The sequence below is a fragment of the Schistocerca nitens genome, chromosome 3 (genome assembly GCF_023898315.1).
Source record: "Schistocerca nitens isolate TAMUIC-IGC-003100 chromosome 3, iqSchNite1.1, whole genome shotgun sequence".
Taxonomy (NCBI): Eukaryota; Metazoa; Arthropoda; class Insecta; order Orthoptera; family Acrididae; genus Schistocerca; species Schistocerca nitens.
In genome coordinates, this window is record NC_064616.1 from 937,364,792 (window position 1) to 937,383,197 (window position 18,406).

Consider the following 18,406-nt stretch of genomic DNA (forward strand, 5'->3'; position numbering starts at 1 on the left):
GGTGGATATACACTGTACTAGTGCCAACATTGTGCATGCTCTGTTGCCTGTGTCTATGTGCCTGTGGTTCTGTCAGTGTGATCATGTGATGTATCTGACCCCAGGAATGTGTCAATAAAGTTTCCCCTTCCTGGGACAATGAATTCATGGTGTTCTTATTTCAATTTCCAGGAGTGTATTTTCTTACTGCTATATCCCCAAAACCTACATCTACATGACTATTCTGTGTTTGGCAGAGTATTCATAGAACCACATACCTATTTCTAGACCATTCCTCACACTAACAGCACACAGGGAAAATGAAAACCTATGTATATCTTTTTGTGCAAGTTCTGATTTCTCTTGTTTTATTACGACGGTTGTATATTCCAATGTAGGTGAGAGTCAACATAAAATTTTGGCATTCGGATGAGAATGTTGGTGACTGAATTTTTGTGGAAAGATACTGCCACAACGAAAAATGGTGTCGTTTTAGAAACTGCCACCCCAACTCGATTAGTGCGTCCAGGACCTCCCCTATTTTGTGATAATACAAAATGAGCTGCCCTCCTTTGAACTTTTTCAATGTCCTCCGTCAATCTTATAGTAAGAATCCTGTACTACTTTGAAATACTCGAGAAGAGGACGAACAAGTGTAGGGTAGGCAGCCTCTTTAGTATACTTGTTGCATCTTCTGCCAATAAAATGCAGTCTTTGGTTTCAATATATAATTAAAGCAGTTAGTTGTGCTTGCTTTATATTGTAAGTCTGCTTCTCCAACAACACAGACTTTATTAAGCACAACTTATTTACGATCAAATCAAAGAAAGGAACAGCTTCAGACTCACTCAGAAATACATAAACAAAACAACAGCCTTCTGGTCAATACAGTACTCCCAAGGCTTTTTTGAATAACACACACATCAATGTTGGAAAACACTGTTTGTACGTTTGACTGGGAAACACACTGATATGAACCATGCTCTTGATGCACCCATATGCCATTACTTTGTTCATTTGAAAAAATTTTGTTGATAGAATGGTGAGCAGAGACTTTTCTGCATTAGACAAACAGACAAATCCATGTGCTGACCAAATGATGTCATAGGTGACAACAGAATCCAAATCACAGACCAAGACAAAACAATGTAGCATAGGGTTACTGTTAAAAGATACAGGGGCAGCTTGTTATAAAAATTGGCTGGTTGACAAGAGAGCCCATTCCAGTCCCCAGCAGCCCTTAATTCTGCTGTAGGTATTTTATTAAGTGATCTGGTGCTGGAAGACCTACCTTCTGTGCCAAGATGAATGACCTCATCACATGTATGCATAATTATAGTGGAATCTCATTAGCACATACCTTATTACTGCATTTTCCTGCATAGTATGTTGATTTTTGGAAGTCCCAACCCCAATTGCATTAAAAGCATGTTAACACACTTGTGCGTTCTCCCTTCCCCATTAGTGCGTTCGGATTTGGCAGTACTGGTACTGTTTGGCAAATGCAACTATTGCCGTCGAGAGTTGTGAGAGAAGTGGGAGGAAATTTGTGGCAAGGTTGTGCAGAAATGTGCAGAGAGACAGTGCTACTCAGTACTGACAACTTTTGCACGTCAATAAGAGTGTTTGCTACGACAGAAATTACGAACAGTAGTAGTTCGTATAGGTTGGCAGTAGCTCCAATAACTTCCAACTTCTGTAGTGACCAACCAAACTGAATAGCATGTAAGTCATTTGCTGGCATCCTTAGTTCATGTTTATATTTCATTGGTGCTTAGTCCATGACTCTTTATTTTATTTTTTATAGTCTGTGACTTTTGTGTTAAACAGTATACCAGTTCATCACACACAAAATTGTGGTGAGACAGTTAACAAATAAAGAAAAGAGTAATGTTATTCAAGAAATGGACAAAAATTCACACATGACCCATGTTGATATTGTACAAAAATTGAACATTCCTCCACAAACATTAAATACAACAGTGAGCAAATGAAAAATAATTGAAGCACTATGTTTGGAAGGAGGAAACAGGAAACAAAACAAGTGTGTGATGCTCAGTTTCCCGAACTGGAAAGCTCTGTGCTGCTAAAGTAGATGAAATGAGCTCATTCTTCAAACATTCTTATTGGTGGTGCAGTGGCTCATGTTAAAGAAATATACTCAAAAAATGAGGCACCACAAAGGAATCATCTGAATGGAATGGAAATCAGTAGGTGTGATGTAGGCATTCAGAAAAAAAAAATGATTAAAAATTCAGAAAAACTGGATGGTTTATTCAAGAGAAAGATCTTCATAAATTAAGCAAGCCAACAACGAGTTGGTCCACCTCTCATCTTTGAAATTATGTGTTTTGTAAGAAGCGCCTGGGATTCCATGCAAGAAAGCACAATCTCATAATGCTTCAAGAAGGCTGGCTTTCATCGTATACTTACAGAAAAGGAAGTAACTGCAGCTGAACACTGGCAGAAAATAATGGGTGCAAGAAGAAAACACTGACTACCTTAGTGTCAATGAATATGTTGATCATGAAGAAGGTAGTGCCATCTGTCAGTTCATGACAACTGCTGAAGTGTTTCAAGAACAGATGGCAGAGAAACAATGAGACTCTACTGTATATCATCTCATCCATAGATACATCTGACTATTTCCCGTGTCTTTGCACCTTTCTTCTTCTGTAACTATTTTGTTACAGCCCATATTCTTTCTTTGTCAACTGGTCCTTTAAAAAAAAAAAAAAAAAAAAAAAAAAAAAAAAAAAAAAAAAAAAGAGAGAGAGAGAGAGAGAGAGAGAGAGAGAGAGGCTCTGAGCACTATGCAATTTAACTTCTGAGGCCATCAGTCAACTAGAACTTAGAACTAATTAAACCTAACTAACCTAAGGACATCACACACATCCATGCCCGAGGCAGGATTCGAACCTGCAACCGTAGCGGTCGCTTGGTTCCAGACTGTAGCGCCTAGAACCGCACGGCCACTCCGGCCGGCTGGTCTTTACAGACTCAAGCTCTATACAACTATTACATGCTGCTTGAATGAATACTTATTTAACTGTTTCCTGATGCAGCTGAATTTCACAGCACATACCATGAAGTAATGAGCATTACTTTCACTGTCAATGTCCATACGACATAAAATGAAGGGCATATTTTTCATTTCTGGAATTTCAGTTACTTGATAAATTGCAAAAAATATTGTTACTGAGTAATACTATGAGAAAAATTATGTTTCCTTTTTATTTAATAGTGCTACTAAGTATGGCTGTACACAGTCTCTCTGCTATTTCATTCAGCCATGCTGCAATTTTAAAAGTACTTGCCACTGGGACAAGAGTGCTCATACGATTGTAGGCAGGGTGGGCTATACCTGGGGGTATGAAGTATTTTTAATATTTAGAGAGAGAAAATGGTACTTGCAAGTAACCATAAGAAGGTTCTGGTTCTGACCGTTAAAAACCTATGTAATAATGACTTTTAAATCATTTTCTCGAAAGAAAAACAAGTGACTACACTATTTCTTTTTCCTCCCCCTGAGAGCATGGAGGAGCGAGTGGGGAGGGGCGACCCCTGCCCTGCCCCCCCCCCCCCCCCTGTCCACTGCACTGGAATAATAAAGTTAGAGAAGGTTACACAACAATTCTAGTCTTTCTTAAGAAAGGGCATATTAATGGGACAACATTATAAGCAGCTGTAGTTAGGAACATGCCAGGTATATTAAACACCTCAAGTACATCAATTTAAAGAAAATATTTGCTAGATACACACTGATAAAAATGAGAGAGACCGTAATACATATAAATGTGTATCAAGATTACTTATCCCATAGAAAAATGATTACAAGGGCATTCAGATGCAACAAAATTATAGATATTACTTGTGTAAAGTCATCTTTAAGAGAAAGAAAGTAATCAAGTGAAACTGTGTGCTTATGGAATATCGTCTCAGTTATGTGACTGGATTCAAGATTTCCTGTCAGAGAGGTCACAGTTCGTAGTAATCGACAGAAACTCATCAAGTAGAACAGAAGTGATTTCTGGCATTTCCCAAGGTAGTGTTATACACCCTCTGCTGTTCCTTATCTATATAAATGATTTAGGAGACGTTCTGAGCAGTCGTCTTAGGTTGTTTGCAGATGATGCTGTTGTTTGTCATCTAGTGAAATCATCAGAAAATGAAAACAAATTGCAAAATGATTTAAAAAAGAGATCTGAGCAGTGTGAAAATTAGCAACTGACCCTAAATAATTAAAAGTGTGAGGTAATCCACATGAGTGCTAAAAGGAATCCATTAAACTTCAGTTACACAATAAATCAGTCTAATCTAAGGGCTGTAAATTTAACTAAATACCTACGAATTACAATTACGAACCATTTAAACTGGAAAGAACACATAGAAAATGTTTTGGGGAATGCAAACCAAAGATTGCATTTTATTGGCAGAACACTTAGAAAATGTAACAGATCTACTAAACAGACGGCCTACACTATGCTTGTCCATCATCTTTTGGAGTACTGCTGGGCAGTCTGGGATCCTTATCAGATAGGATTAATGGAGTACATTGAGAAAGTTCAAAGAGGAGCAGCACGTTTTGTATTATCGTGAATCAAGGGAGAGAGTGTCATGGAAATGGTACAGGATTTGGGATGGACACCATTAAAACAAAGACTTTTTGTTGCCGTAGAATCTTCTCACGAAATTTCAATCACCAACTTTCTCCTCCAAACGCGAAAATATTTTGTTGATACCTACCTACATAGGGAGGAATGATCAACATAATAAGATACGGGGAACCAGAGCTCGCATAGAAAGATATAGGTGTTTGTTTTTTCCACTTGCTGTTTGAGATTGGAATAATAGAGAAATTGTGAAGGTGGTTCAATGAACCCTCTGCTGGCACTCAAGTGTGATTTGCACAGTATTCATGTAGATGTAGAAGGTATTTCATATCTGTCTGAAGAGATTTTCACCTTCAAACTTACCAGTAGGTATCTCGCACACATTTCAAGAGGTTTTCAGTCATTTCCTGCACACGGATAAACCAAGATGGCACACACTTGTAGATAAGAGGTGTATCTGAGCGCCAACAGAATGGGTACTGATGCACAGTTGTTGAGTTGTCAACAAGCCGGCCAGCCTCTTTCACCCATTTTATAATATTTTTATCTGCATCCTACAAGCAGAGCAAGAGAAATGAAGGTCCTTATGCCTTTTATATTTATTGAGTATTAAATAACAAGAACTGAACATTTCTTACAAATACTATACAGCAAGTACGAAAAATGTCATGATAACTTAAGAAAATTTACTGCTTCCTATAACTGCATCTCAATGACCTACAACACATCATTCCATTCACTTCCCCTTTCTTCCTCCATTGAGTTTATGAGTTCAATGTTTCCGTCTTATCATTTTTCAACCTGTACTTTACTACTTGCAATTACATAATCTAAAACAGATTTGGATAATATTTAAAAAATCCAGTCCTCTTCAAGATCCATACAGGTTGAATTTGTATGGTATTTCTCTTTACTATAAAAATTGAACATTCTAACCATTATTTTAGTGCTTCCAACATATACTGTTACACATTCTTTTACATGTTTATGTCTTAAGTTCACTAATAATTCGCATAAACAAAAAAAGAATTCGTACAGTAAAACAAAACAAAAAATTCTTATCATTATGGAACAGTACTGTGTAAAGCACATTAATGGGAGATGATAAACATCGAGTATCTGGAAACTTATGTTTCCAGCTTTAATTATCCTTTTCTTTGTATAGTTCCAAAATCTCACACTTTGTGTGCTAAGCTATAACACACAAATTTACCTTTTTACTTAGCCAACAAAATATAAGCTAACCTAATTTCAATGGAACTACTTTCTAATTGGACTGAAGACCTCCACACAAACACAAATCACTATCTTAATCTCAATGGGAAAAACTGTCAAAAGTGACAATAGTTCTGGATATACCAAATGAAGTATTACCACACTATCACAGTTTCATTGTTCATTGTATATGCAAAAAAGCCAAATGGAACTCCATTAGGTCATTCATAGAGGCTGCTGCTGCTGTATATAAGTAAATCACAATGTCAGTGTCAAAGCCAAAGTAAGGAAGAACTATGGCGAATAGCTGCTTGATGCAGGGACTGGTAGCTAATATTCAACGGTAAGAGATTAACATATTGGGCATAAATGCATGGAAAGACTCAACGCTGAATAAAATAATCTAAGACCCTCAGCCTCGTCAAGTTATGATACCTCTGAGCACCCCTCAGCTATTGTTGTCAAGTAGTAACTTACTGCCAGTTAGTTGCTGTCCTCATCAGTGTGATCGAGTTTCCTATACATACTGGCACTGAGACACCCATTGTGTCTGCAGCAAATGGGGGTGTCAAGGAGGGGCAAGGCACACACTTTTTCTACCTTCACCACAAACTTTATGTAGTTATGGGTACTAATGAGATATTCCAATAACTCTCCCAGTCCCCCACGTGCTACATACTACACAATGAATGCACTGTCAACGTAGCAATAAAATTAAGTTGGGTTTGTGGTAGTTGTGACCAAGGTGCTCTCCTTGAGGTTCTCTGTGAACAAGCAATATTTTGCGCAGGCAGTCTTGATAGCTTTCAGGCGTTTGAGAAAGATCTTCGTTTGCTGACAACAGCTGCACTTTTTCTTTCTTAAACAATCAATTTTAGTCGATTTAGGACTATCTTCAGGATACATATGAAGCAATTAGCTGAGTATCATACTTGAACTTCTTTTTAAAACAGTTGCGTATTTATAATACCACTGAATGGGATTATAGAGATGTAACTCATGAGGGCAATGTCTCAGATTATTTGATAAACAGATGCAAGCGTTTCACTTCAGTTAGCATAGATGAGGCAAGCAGTGACAACAAGGCTGTTATTGCATCTGTGACTAGCGATGAAATAAATTTAAATAAAGGTAGAAAATATTTCTGCCCGGCAAATGTGAAAGGAAACAGATTGCAGATTATCTGTGCAGTCAACATCAAACTTCATCTCTGGGGGATGAAAAATCTAAGAACAATGTACAATATGCTATACACATGTAAGTGCCAGGCAATACTGTGAGGGATGGGAAACACCTGCTGTGACTCTACAGCCATGTTGGAAAGTTGATATGAAAGAACAGGTGCTCCATCATAGGCTTAAATCTATATCTACATTCCGCATACAAGCCACCTTGCTATGTGTAGCAGAGAATATATTGGTTATTGCTAATATTTGTCTGTCCCTCCCCAGACCCCTTTCCTTCAAAACTATGTTACAGAGTGCAGCAAGAGTAACTGCCGATATGCCTCCTACGAGCTCAAATGTCTCATTTTTATTGTCATGCTAGTTTCATAAGATATATATGGGAAGTAGTAATAAATGGATTTGACTCTTTTCAAAATGCATATTTTTGGAACACCTGCCATGAGTAGGATGAATATCACTGTGACGCTCACACACTTATTAAACAAATCCAAGACAAAACATGCTCCTCTGCTTTGGATCTTCTCTATTTCCTCTATTAATTAGACATTGTAAGGGTTCCAGAAGGAAAAGCAATGTCCACAAATCAATTAAGTAAGAGTTTTGAAAGCAAACTGTTTCATTGGTGAATTGCACTTTCTTGGTATTCTTCCAATAACTCTCAATCTGACTTTTGATTTATATAAATTAATTTTACATGGTCATTCCACTTACATCACTCTGGATGCACACACTAATTATTTTACAGTTGTCATTGTTTCCAAAGACTGATCATCAATCACCTAAATGAACAATGACGACTATTTTCACTCTGTCACATACAACACACTACATTTGTTTACACTGAGGGTCAACTTCAGATACATGAAACAAGCATTGTGAAAATAAATGTATGTCTAATAATTTGCAAGTAAACATACAGGAAGTTTTTGTGATTCATACATTTTATTCTGCACATTTAAAGTTATTAACACATGAGTAACATTACCTTCACATACTGGCCTTTAAAATCTACAACAGGGTCAACAAAGCAGCCACTTTCATCAACTGGGCACATTAAATTTTCATCACGGGTGAGAACACCAGCAGCTAAACTAATACGGTAATCATCTTCCCCAAAAAATGGAGCCTGATGAACAACACCTGTACCAGATTCTTCTGTCACATAGTCATCTGTCTGGACACGGAAAGCTCCTCTGGATTCATACTAGAACAAAAATTGTAATCAAATTTCGTCTTTCTGCACACTATACCAACATTATGAAAATGTGTGTTTTTTCTCACTTAATAAAAATAGGACTATGGTTACAATCATCAATCTTACTGTATCATTTGTTGGAAGATATTTTATTTATCATATTATACTTCCAAATTTCATTTATGACTTATTTCCCAACTTAAAAAGTCATAATTGTAATTACAGATGAGCAAACTGATCATCCTTAATGGTACATCCACACTAATCCTAGGAAATGTATTTCCTTGGATAGTCACAGAAACTTTCAGGGCAAGTGAACTGACTAAGAGGTATTAATTCAACAGCACAACCTACTTAACAAACACTGTTCATTGCACCTTTCCTATGATACCCAAACACATCAACTGAACAGTGTACCACAATAAATTCATTAGTTAGTTAGTTTCATGACCCATGGATCATTTTGCATGATAAATCATAATGATGTGGAATGAGTCATTTTACATCGTAAATTCATTTGTAAATGTGGCTACATGCTGAACATTTATACATTTATTTTATTTATTTATTTCAAATATACAGATGTGAGCTAGTAATTCCTACCCATCACTTTTTATGCATTACAAGAATAGAAATTCTTGTACAGAACAGAAGGAGTTGTCAAGGAGAAACTTTTTCCATTTGTTTTGCTATCTGTCAACATTTTATGTTCCTTGGTAAGTGATCTAAATTTTTGTTGCAGCACTGTACACCCCTTTTTGTGTTAAAGACAATTATAACATGGAGTAATGAATGTCACACTTTCCTTCTGGTATTGCAATTAATACATCATTGTTCCTTTCGAACAGTAGTGAATTACTTACAACAAATTTCATGAGGGAATAAATATACGCCTATCGTGAAGCAGTAGTCAGAATGACTATCTTCTTAAACAGCTGTCTACGAGATGAAATGAAATGTCGTGTGGTTAGAGTCTCCCATCGGGTAGACCGTTCGCCTGGTGCAAGTCTTTAGAGTTGACATCACTTCAGCGACTTGCGTGTCGATGGGGATGGGATGATGATGATGATGACACAACACCTGGTCCCTGAGTGGAGAAAATGTCCGACCCAGCCGGGGATCGAACTCGGGGCCCCTTGGTATGATATTCCGTCACGCTGACCACTCAGCTACCGGGGCGGGCATCTACAAGATGATCGTCAGTGATCACTACATATTATTCTTACAGAATGTTTCTGAGCAATGAAGATTTTCTTCCTTAAAATGAGTTACCCCACAACATTGCTCCATATGACATTATTGAATGAAAATATGTAAAATATGTCAACTTACTGATTCATCTTGCTGCAAGATTTGCAATTATTCTAAGTGAAAATGTGGCTGAACTAAGTTGTTTTACATGTTCCAAAATGTGCTATTTCCAATTAGATTCTCATCAATACGGACACCTAAGAATTTTCAAGTTTCCACCCTATTTATTATTTTCTCACGATGTATTACACTTACTGGTGTAGCACTCCTAGGTGTACAGAACAGAATATGTTATGTCATCTTAAAACTGAGGGTGATACCATTCACAGAAAACCAATCAATAATACTTTTAAGAACATTGTTTACCATTTCTTCTGTTTCTGTATGTATGCTTGGATTGATTACAGTACTAGGATCATCTGCAAAAAGAACCAATTCTGCTTGTTGTATATTAATCGGAAGATTGTTTACATACATGAGAAGCAATCATGGTCCTGTGATTGAGCCATGGAGAAGCCCATATGTGATTCTCCCCAGTAAGCTGCCAGAGTGTAATCTTTTATATGTAACTTATCTTCAGTTCAGAATGTTTTCTTCACAACAGCCTCACATATATTTTTTATATTTCCATATATTATACACACAGCATAGCTATGAGTGGGCTTACTACCTTTCTTTAAAAAAAGAAAGTACCAAACTTAAAAATTGTTGTGTACATAGTTCCGCGTAGTCAGCGCGTACACAACTTTCCCAATAGAGCGCGCCCCGCTAAGCACAACAGTGCAGGCGCAGCGCTCGTCCGTCTCCGCACTACGAGATGGCGCTGTCTTAGAGACGGACCAAATTCTGCTTCCGCCGATCCGCATATTAATATGTAACGCAGCCAATGAGATTGCTGCTAACGTAGAACCTTTTCTCCTCGCGGATCACACTCGCACAGTGATACCTGAATGCTCGAGGTATTATAACGAGTGTACAGATCTCTGATTAGTCAATCTGCATTAGTCTATAGTCAAGTTTCATTCTGCGCCTAATAAGATTACCATGTTCTTGTACATAGCCATGAAGATAAATGAATAGACATTTTGTCAAGTATCAGAGATATGTGAGAATAAGATTAACGTACCAAGACCAAAGGAACTTCAGATTATCAATTGCAAATAGCATCCAGAACCAAGTTAAGTTATTTTTATGCTTGTTATTACTTCAATAAATGTGTGTGAAAATTAATCAATTTCTGTTTAAAGGTGGTCACCGTCAATCTGCTACTCTAAGCGTGCAAGTGGCATTTCTATCGTCTGACCTAATGGCAGAAGATAAACATGCCACGATAAGACCACGAGACATATTGCTGACACTCGCCTACTTCGTTAGAGCAACAAGTCAAATAATCTGATGGTGAGTGTACCGAAGGTCTTACAGTATGCACACCACAAAAATAATGCTTTCAGTGAATCATCCACAGTTTAAAGGAATGTGCTCCTTACAGGTGACATCACAAATAAATAAACCACACAATATATTTTCCAACACAAAAGAGTCTACAATTGAAAGTGTATGGTTGGAGCACAACACTGGATGAAAGTGAATCACAGAATATGGGGAAAAGAGAAGAGAATTGAAATGTTTGAGATGCTGAAAATTAAGTGGACTACTTATATGAAATAAGGAGGATCTCTGATGCATTGGCAAGGAATAAAATATCTGGAAAACACTGACTAGAAGAAAGGATATGATGATAGGACATGTGTTAAGACATTATGAAATAACTTTCATGGACCAGTGAGCTCCGTATAGTGCAAAACAGTAGGAGAAGACAGAGATTGAAGTAGATCCAACAAACAATTGAAGATACTGGTTTTAAGTTCTTCTATGAGACGAAGAGGTTGGCAGAGGAGAGGAATTTGTGGCAGGCCATTCCAAACAATAACATTTCCTGGTGCCTATCATCTTGTAACGGGCTCTTTCAAGGCAGTTTAATTAGATCCCCTCCTCACAACTGATACACCCTCAAACTTGACAAAGAATAATTCATTAGCTCAACAGAATCAATTTCTGATGCAGTGACAGGAAATTCATCAATTTCTCTCTCTCTCTCTCTCTCTCTCTCTCTCTCTCTCTCTCTACTTCACAGTCCATATGTGGTACAAACTTCAAGACATCCACATTCTATTCTCTATACACTTTTGGGCAATGCTTATTATCCTTCAGCATACATTACTACTAACACTGAAATATTACTGGTTGACACATGGTATTTATTGTTCTCCAAATTTTCAGTCGGCCCCAATGTAAAACGTGTTTAACATTCAAAACTTCATACCTCTTTGCACCAGTACTGCATTCACAAGTCTTAATTTATGGTAAATAATCAGGGTTTTAACAAAGCATTCTGAACAGCACAGCATATTTTAAAAAGATTCCTTGTACTTTCATAAATCTGTCAATCTACATCATCTGAAGTACCCTCTTAATTATCTGCACCAAATACCCACTGCTGATTTATACTGAGTCATTGAGCACGTGAACATGTAAATGTGACTCTGAACATGCACATTACAAAGGAGAAAATATATTCCTGTAACTATTTCTTAGCTTTATTTTCATATGCCATTTTCCTGTGCATGCTTTCCATTTCATGCAACTTGAAATTAACATATTTTTCCAAGCAAGTGGCCTCTTACAAATTAGGCAAAACAGTCCACATTTGTTCCAGCTTCAGTACAATACAAGAAGACCATAACAAACATTTGTCAACTGAAATGAGTTAAATGCAAAGTCACAGAGATACAGCTAAAATAATTCATTTTGTAAAAAAATGGGTTGCTAGACAACTATACGAATGTTGGCATAGAGGACAACCAAAAATTAAAGGATAATGTCAAAGCAGCTGAATAAACACTCAAGTTAAAGAGATAATTTAAAAATGTTCTATAAAAAACATACTAACATTAAGAAAGTACTTAAAAAGTGGCTTGTATTGTCGCCCCTTTAAAACACATCCTTCAAATTCTTCTAATATTGTATACTGATCTTTCTTCTTGTATAAAGATTCAAGTCTAGCTTTCATGAGGATAAAGACAGACTCTCTCTTCTTGTCTAAAACAAAAAAATAAATATCATCAAACAGTACTGATATCTACAATGCTGAAAATTAAAATAATAAAGAAAAGTTACACAAACTGAATTTTGCTGTATTGCTGGAAAAATTTTAAAATTAGGATTTTTGCATGCTGCTAATGACATGGGTACACTGTGTAACTAATGAAGTGGCACTGAATTAAATTGGGGATATATGGGACACCATCACCATAAGATGGGACTGGTTGGTAGGAAACACCGTCAGGCATGAAGGAATTGTCAAGTAGGTAATGGAGAGAAGTGTACAAGGTAAAAGTTGTGGAAAACTAGGGGTGAACACAGCCGAGGAATAAAGTAAGCAGGTTCAAATGGATATAGGTTGCAGGAGTTATCTGAGGATGAAAACATTTGCACATTATAGACTAGAGTGGCGAGCTGCATAAAACCAGTCTTCAGACTGAAAACAACAAGATTTTTGCATACATCATAAAAATTTAATTGATACTTTACAGATATGAAAAAATCACCAGTGTGAGATGTGCAGCTTTCACCACACTCAAACAAATCAGTTAATTGGCTTCCTATTATTTTTATATCAATTCTTTTACCACAGACAGACATGTTTATATCAATAATAGAGTATACATATTTCGTTAAAGAAACTACAATTTTCCATCTGTTCTCTGCTCAGAGCAAATGAACACTACAACGAAACAGCTACCAATTACAAGACTATGCTACAAACACATTTTATTTTCCTTTTGAAATAGAGAAATTGTAAGGGGTCTGCTGAATAAGATATTGCTGCTCTAAACTCACGTTAGTCCTGATTCAAACTTCATTTATGCAATCACTTGTTTGTCCTCCAGTTCCACTAATTTCCAGGACAGACATTTGTCATTGTATCTCAATCACAAAGATTCTTGCAGAATACTCAAAGATAAAGCTTAAAAATCAAAAACTTTACACAGAAGTGGTGTTGAAATAACATCACACATTTATTTTTGGAAAATTATACAAATGTGTGTTCTGAAATATAGCCCAATTCTCTGTCCACTCTGTGGAACAAGGATTTCACAACACTACTATGCAATGTGGCAGTATTTCCTACTCACTATCAGAACAACTACAGTAATGACAACACAAATATATACATGTTTATCCAATATTTAGCTTAGCTTTCACTTCACATAAACTTACCTAATTATGAAAACAACATACCTTTCACTTTCACATAAATTTTTTTCGCATTTACGCACAGTAGCAAATTGCTAGGGAGAGTCCATGGGGTAGTAGTCCAAGCAATCAAGGAAACATCAGGTTCATCAACCAATGGAAAACTAACAATAACTGCAACATAAACACATGCAACGGACTTAGTAAGCATCTAGCAATTATGTTTCAAAATACTCCAGGTAGCCTACGAAAGAAACTTAATACATATCATCACTGTTATGGATGAACTTGCTTAAATAATATTTATTTTCCATTTGACGAATACTGTAACTTCTGTTAGCTATGAGAAGAGGTTTATCTATAACAAGTAGCTATAAAAAAAATATCACAGGCGTAGCTATGAAGTTTAACATAAACTCTTTGGAGCAGGGTACATAAGCTAAAGTCACTTACTTCAGTATTCCTTTTAATCCAGTTTATGATCATCGTAATAATAGAAACTTATTCAACACTTCCTGGATCACCATTTTTATTCATGATTATAATCCAACTTGAGATAAACTAACTTCAATACTATAAACTTCAAAAGATGTATTTGTAACATACTCCGTTCATTAGACAAAAAGGCACAACTATATCAAATGCCTATCAAAAGTCGAAGTACATAACAACAGTCTAGTCACCGGTATCTATTACCTCGTGGATTTCATGAACAGACAGAACAAGCTGGTTTTCACAACATTTGTGAAATCTCTGTTGATTCCTACATGTAGATTTTCGGTTTCCAGAAATGTCATAATACATAAGCTTAAAATGTGTTCCAGAATTCTACAACACAATAGAGTACTGATAGAAGAAGGAAGGAAGATTAGAGCTTAACTGTCCCATTGACGATTAAGTCATCAGAGATGGAGCACAAAGTCAGGGTTGGTAAAGTTGATAAGGGAATGTGGACATACTCTATTCAAAGAAACCATCCCAGCAAGTGCCTTAAGCAATTCTTGGAAATTGAGGAAATACTACGTCAAGGTATCCTGACAAGGATTTTAACCATCATCTTCCCAAATGCGAGTCCAGTGTCTTACCACTGTGCTACATCACTTGGTTGCTGTTAGAAAAAGAGCAAGTCATTTCACATACACTACACAGAATTGTATATGTATCTCATCAAGTCCTAGTCTTTACCCACTGTTGAGCAAATTTAGTTTATTTTGCATCCGAGTAACATATCTTGCATTTGTCATTTTGGTGTTGATGTAATGATTGAAAGGAGAAATTATTGTACAGCATTCCATAACGAAACAATTTCAGAAAAACAGAACTCAGCATTATGCTGATCCCTCCGTTGTCCTCCATTTTGGTTCCAGTATGGTCACTGTGTGACTGTATCCATACCTGCCCCATTCATCCATTTACTCACTTAAAGCACAAACAAAACTTCTTAGGATTTTTGACAGATCCATGAACAGAATTTTACTTTCAAAGTCATTGACCTCTTCAGGCATGCCGCTCTTTGTACAACTTTTGCCTTTTTTCATTTTTGTCAACAAGGTATTAAATCTAGGTTTAAGTTTGCTTAGCTTTCAGGGGAACTTTCTATCATGACTGTTTTATCATGGGGGATCTTTCCCATTCCTCACAACTTTGCTCAACACACATCAGTCTGCTGTATTGTAAAACATTATTTGTCATCTTATACTGAATATTTTCAGTCTACAGATAAATGTAAGGTGACTACCTCCTTCTAAAATACACTATCTGATCAAAAGTATCCAGATACCTGGCTGAAAATGACTTACAAGTTCGTGGTGCCCTCCATCGGTAATGCTGAAATTCAATATGATGTTGGCCAACCCTTAGTCTTGATGACAGCTTCCACTCTCGCAGGCATACGTTCAGTCTGGTGCTCGAAGGTTTCTTGGGGAATGGCAGCCCATTCCTCATGGAGTGCTACACTGAGGAGAGGTATCGATGTTGGTCGGTGAGGCCTGGCACGAAGTCGGCGTTCCAAAACATCCCAAAGGTGTTCAATAGGATTCAGGTCATGACTCTGTGCAGGCCAGTCCATTACAGGGATGTTATTGTCGTGTAACCACCTCGCCACAGGCCGTGCATTATGAGCAGGTGCTCAATCGTGTTGAAAGATGCATTCACCATCAATGTAGGCCTGTGCTGTAATACTGCCATGAAAAATAACAAGGGGTTCAAGCCCCCTCCATGAAAAACATGACCACACCATAATACCACCATCTCCGAATTTTACTGTTGGCACTACACACGCTGGCCGGACCGCCGCATTGTGTACCGTGATTGTCACTCCACTCAATGTTTTTCCACTGTTAAATTGTCCAATGTTTACGCTCCTTATACCAAGCAAGGCGTCGTTTGGCATTTACCGGCATGATATGTGGCTTATGAGCAGCCGCTCAACAATGAAATCCAAGTTTTCTCACCTACCACCTAATTGTCATAATACTTGCAGTGGATCCTGATGCAGTTTGGAATTCATGTGTGATGGTCTGGAGAGATGCATGCCTATTACACATTACGATCCTCTTCAACTGTCAGCGGCCTCCGTCAGGTAACAGACAAGGTCGACCTGTACGCTTTTGTGCTGTATGTGTCCCTTTATGTTTCCAGCTCACTATCACACTGGAAACAGTGGACCTAGGGATGTTTAGGAGTGTGGAAATCCCGCATACTGATGTATGACACTAGTGATACCCAATCACCTGACTACATTCGAAGTCCGTGAGTTCCGCAGAGCACCCCATTCTGCTCTCTTACGATGTCTAACAACTACTGAGGTCGCTGATATGGAGTACCTGGCAGTAGGTAGCAGCACAAAGCACCTAATATGAAAAACATATGTTTTGGGGGGGGGGGGGGGGTGTGCCTGGATACTTTTGGTCACAGTGCAGTTGTTCTTGAGCCCAGAGGAATTCCTGCTGCTGGTAAAGTGGTTCTTGCTGCTCTTGTAGCTGGTGATTTTGCAGCTGATACTGATGTTGACACTGTTGTAACTGTGCCCTCAGCAGTTTCAAATTTGTGTCTGACAGTGGGCCATCAATGTTCACACCTGGGGCACACTCGGCACTTGAAGCTCTCACATGTTGTGCAGTTGCCATTCTCACAATGGGGTCACCACTTATGGGATAAAAATATGCTTAGGTGCATATTGGCATTCTTACCACAGGTAGACTCCCACTCCCCAATGTGGAAGTGTAGGGCACTGTGCCACCACAAATGTATGATACTGACCACTCCGGTAATCTGCAGTCTATTTCTTGTCGCAGTTACTATGCAAAGATATCTTCCCCTTCCTTAACATTTCTATTGATGCCCACAGTCAATGATGCTACAATGGCCTTATGATTGCAGATTCCTTTTTCTATGTTAACTGAATCAGTAAGTTCAGTCTTGTTTGTAACCAGGAGATATAATATGTAACCTTTATGAGTCAGTTCTATGACTAGTGAAGGTCATTTTCAGGTAAGGCATTCATCCACTCATTTTATGGCTGGAAGTCGAAATTTCTCCCAACACAATATCAGCATCAGAAAATTTAAGCACAACATTCTCCAATTTTTCCCTGTAATACTCTACCATTACTGTTTCTGAGGTAGGGTTCTACAAAAGCACCTGATTACCATATTTTATGCCAAAAATTAATTTCAGATTCGGAGCCTGTATTTAACCTCACAAAAATGTAGTATTATTTACAGCTATAAACATACATCCATGGCCAGTGAATGGTTGTTAACATGAGTCAAATTAAAACTTTTTTTCATGTGACTCCCTGAATAAAACTGGAACACAAGTGTGTCATTTATCAACATAGTCCCCTGACATTCAACATACTTCCTCCAGTGCATAGGAAGTCCAAGAATTCCTCTACAAAACATTCTTGTGGTCATGTGCACAGCCACTGATGAATTCCATGTTGCTCCTCTTCATCAGAACAGAATTTCTTTCCTCAAGTGAATGTTAGTGGTGGTTGCTATTGTTGCACTGACAGTATGAGATCAAGCATTGTTATGTGCAAAATGACACCTGAAGTCAGATTGTCATGTCAATTTGGTCTGATTGCATATCAAAGATGCTTTTTCAACAAATCAGAATATGACATAATAGTGATGGTGTTTCCCTCAGCATGTAGTGTTCCAACATAATGCCTTTTTTATCCCAAGAGTCAGCATAACCTTTCCTGCAGATAGCTGAACCCAGAAGTTCTTGGGTTTTGGTGATCATCAATGGCACCATTTCTTTCTTGCTCTCCTGGTTTCAGGCTGATTGTTGAGGACCAGTTTCTTCTCCCAGAGTGAGTCTTGCAAGGAAGCTGTCATCTGCTTCAAAGCACCACAAAATTCTTCACGGGTGTCAATACATCACCCCTTCAGTTCTAGAATTAGATGATGTAGCACACATGATGCAGACAGTTTGTGAAACTTATGCATGTCATGAATCATTTGATGTGGTGAGCCATGGCTAATGTTCAAATTTATGGCTATTTCATACACCGTCACATGGCAACTGTCCATCACAATGGCTTCAGCTGCTGCAATAGGCTCTGGTGTCACAATTCAGTCATACCTAAGAAGGGATTATTTACCACAGAAGTCACACAGTTTTTGAAGTTCCTACTCCACTCATACACTTGCTGCAGTAATAAATGTGAATTACAATAATGGACTTTCATTCACTAGGTT

At 37.7% G+C, this 18,406-nt stretch overlaps 1 protein-coding gene across 2 annotated transcripts in view; it reads right to left on the reverse strand.

Annotated features, from left to right (window-relative positions):
• LOC126249019 (isoleucine--tRNA ligase, cytoplasmic) overlaps nucleotides 1-18,406 on the reverse strand; it is a 181,021-nt gene that overhangs the window by 144,672 nt on the left and 17,943 nt on the right. For both annotated transcript variants that reach the window (XM_049950620.1, XM_049950619.1), the window contains 4 exons: nucleotides 13,743-13,871; nucleotides 12,391-12,539; nucleotides 7,980-8,198; nucleotides 4,956-5,146 (listed from right to left, as the gene is read on the reverse strand). In XM_049950620.1, coding sequence (XP_049806577.1) covers nucleotides 4,956-5,146; nucleotides 7,980-8,198; nucleotides 12,391-12,539; nucleotides 13,743-13,871 — 688 coding nt within the window. The remainder of the gene's footprint in view (nucleotides 1-4,955; nucleotides 5,147-7,979; nucleotides 8,199-12,390; nucleotides 12,540-13,742; nucleotides 13,872-18,406) is intronic.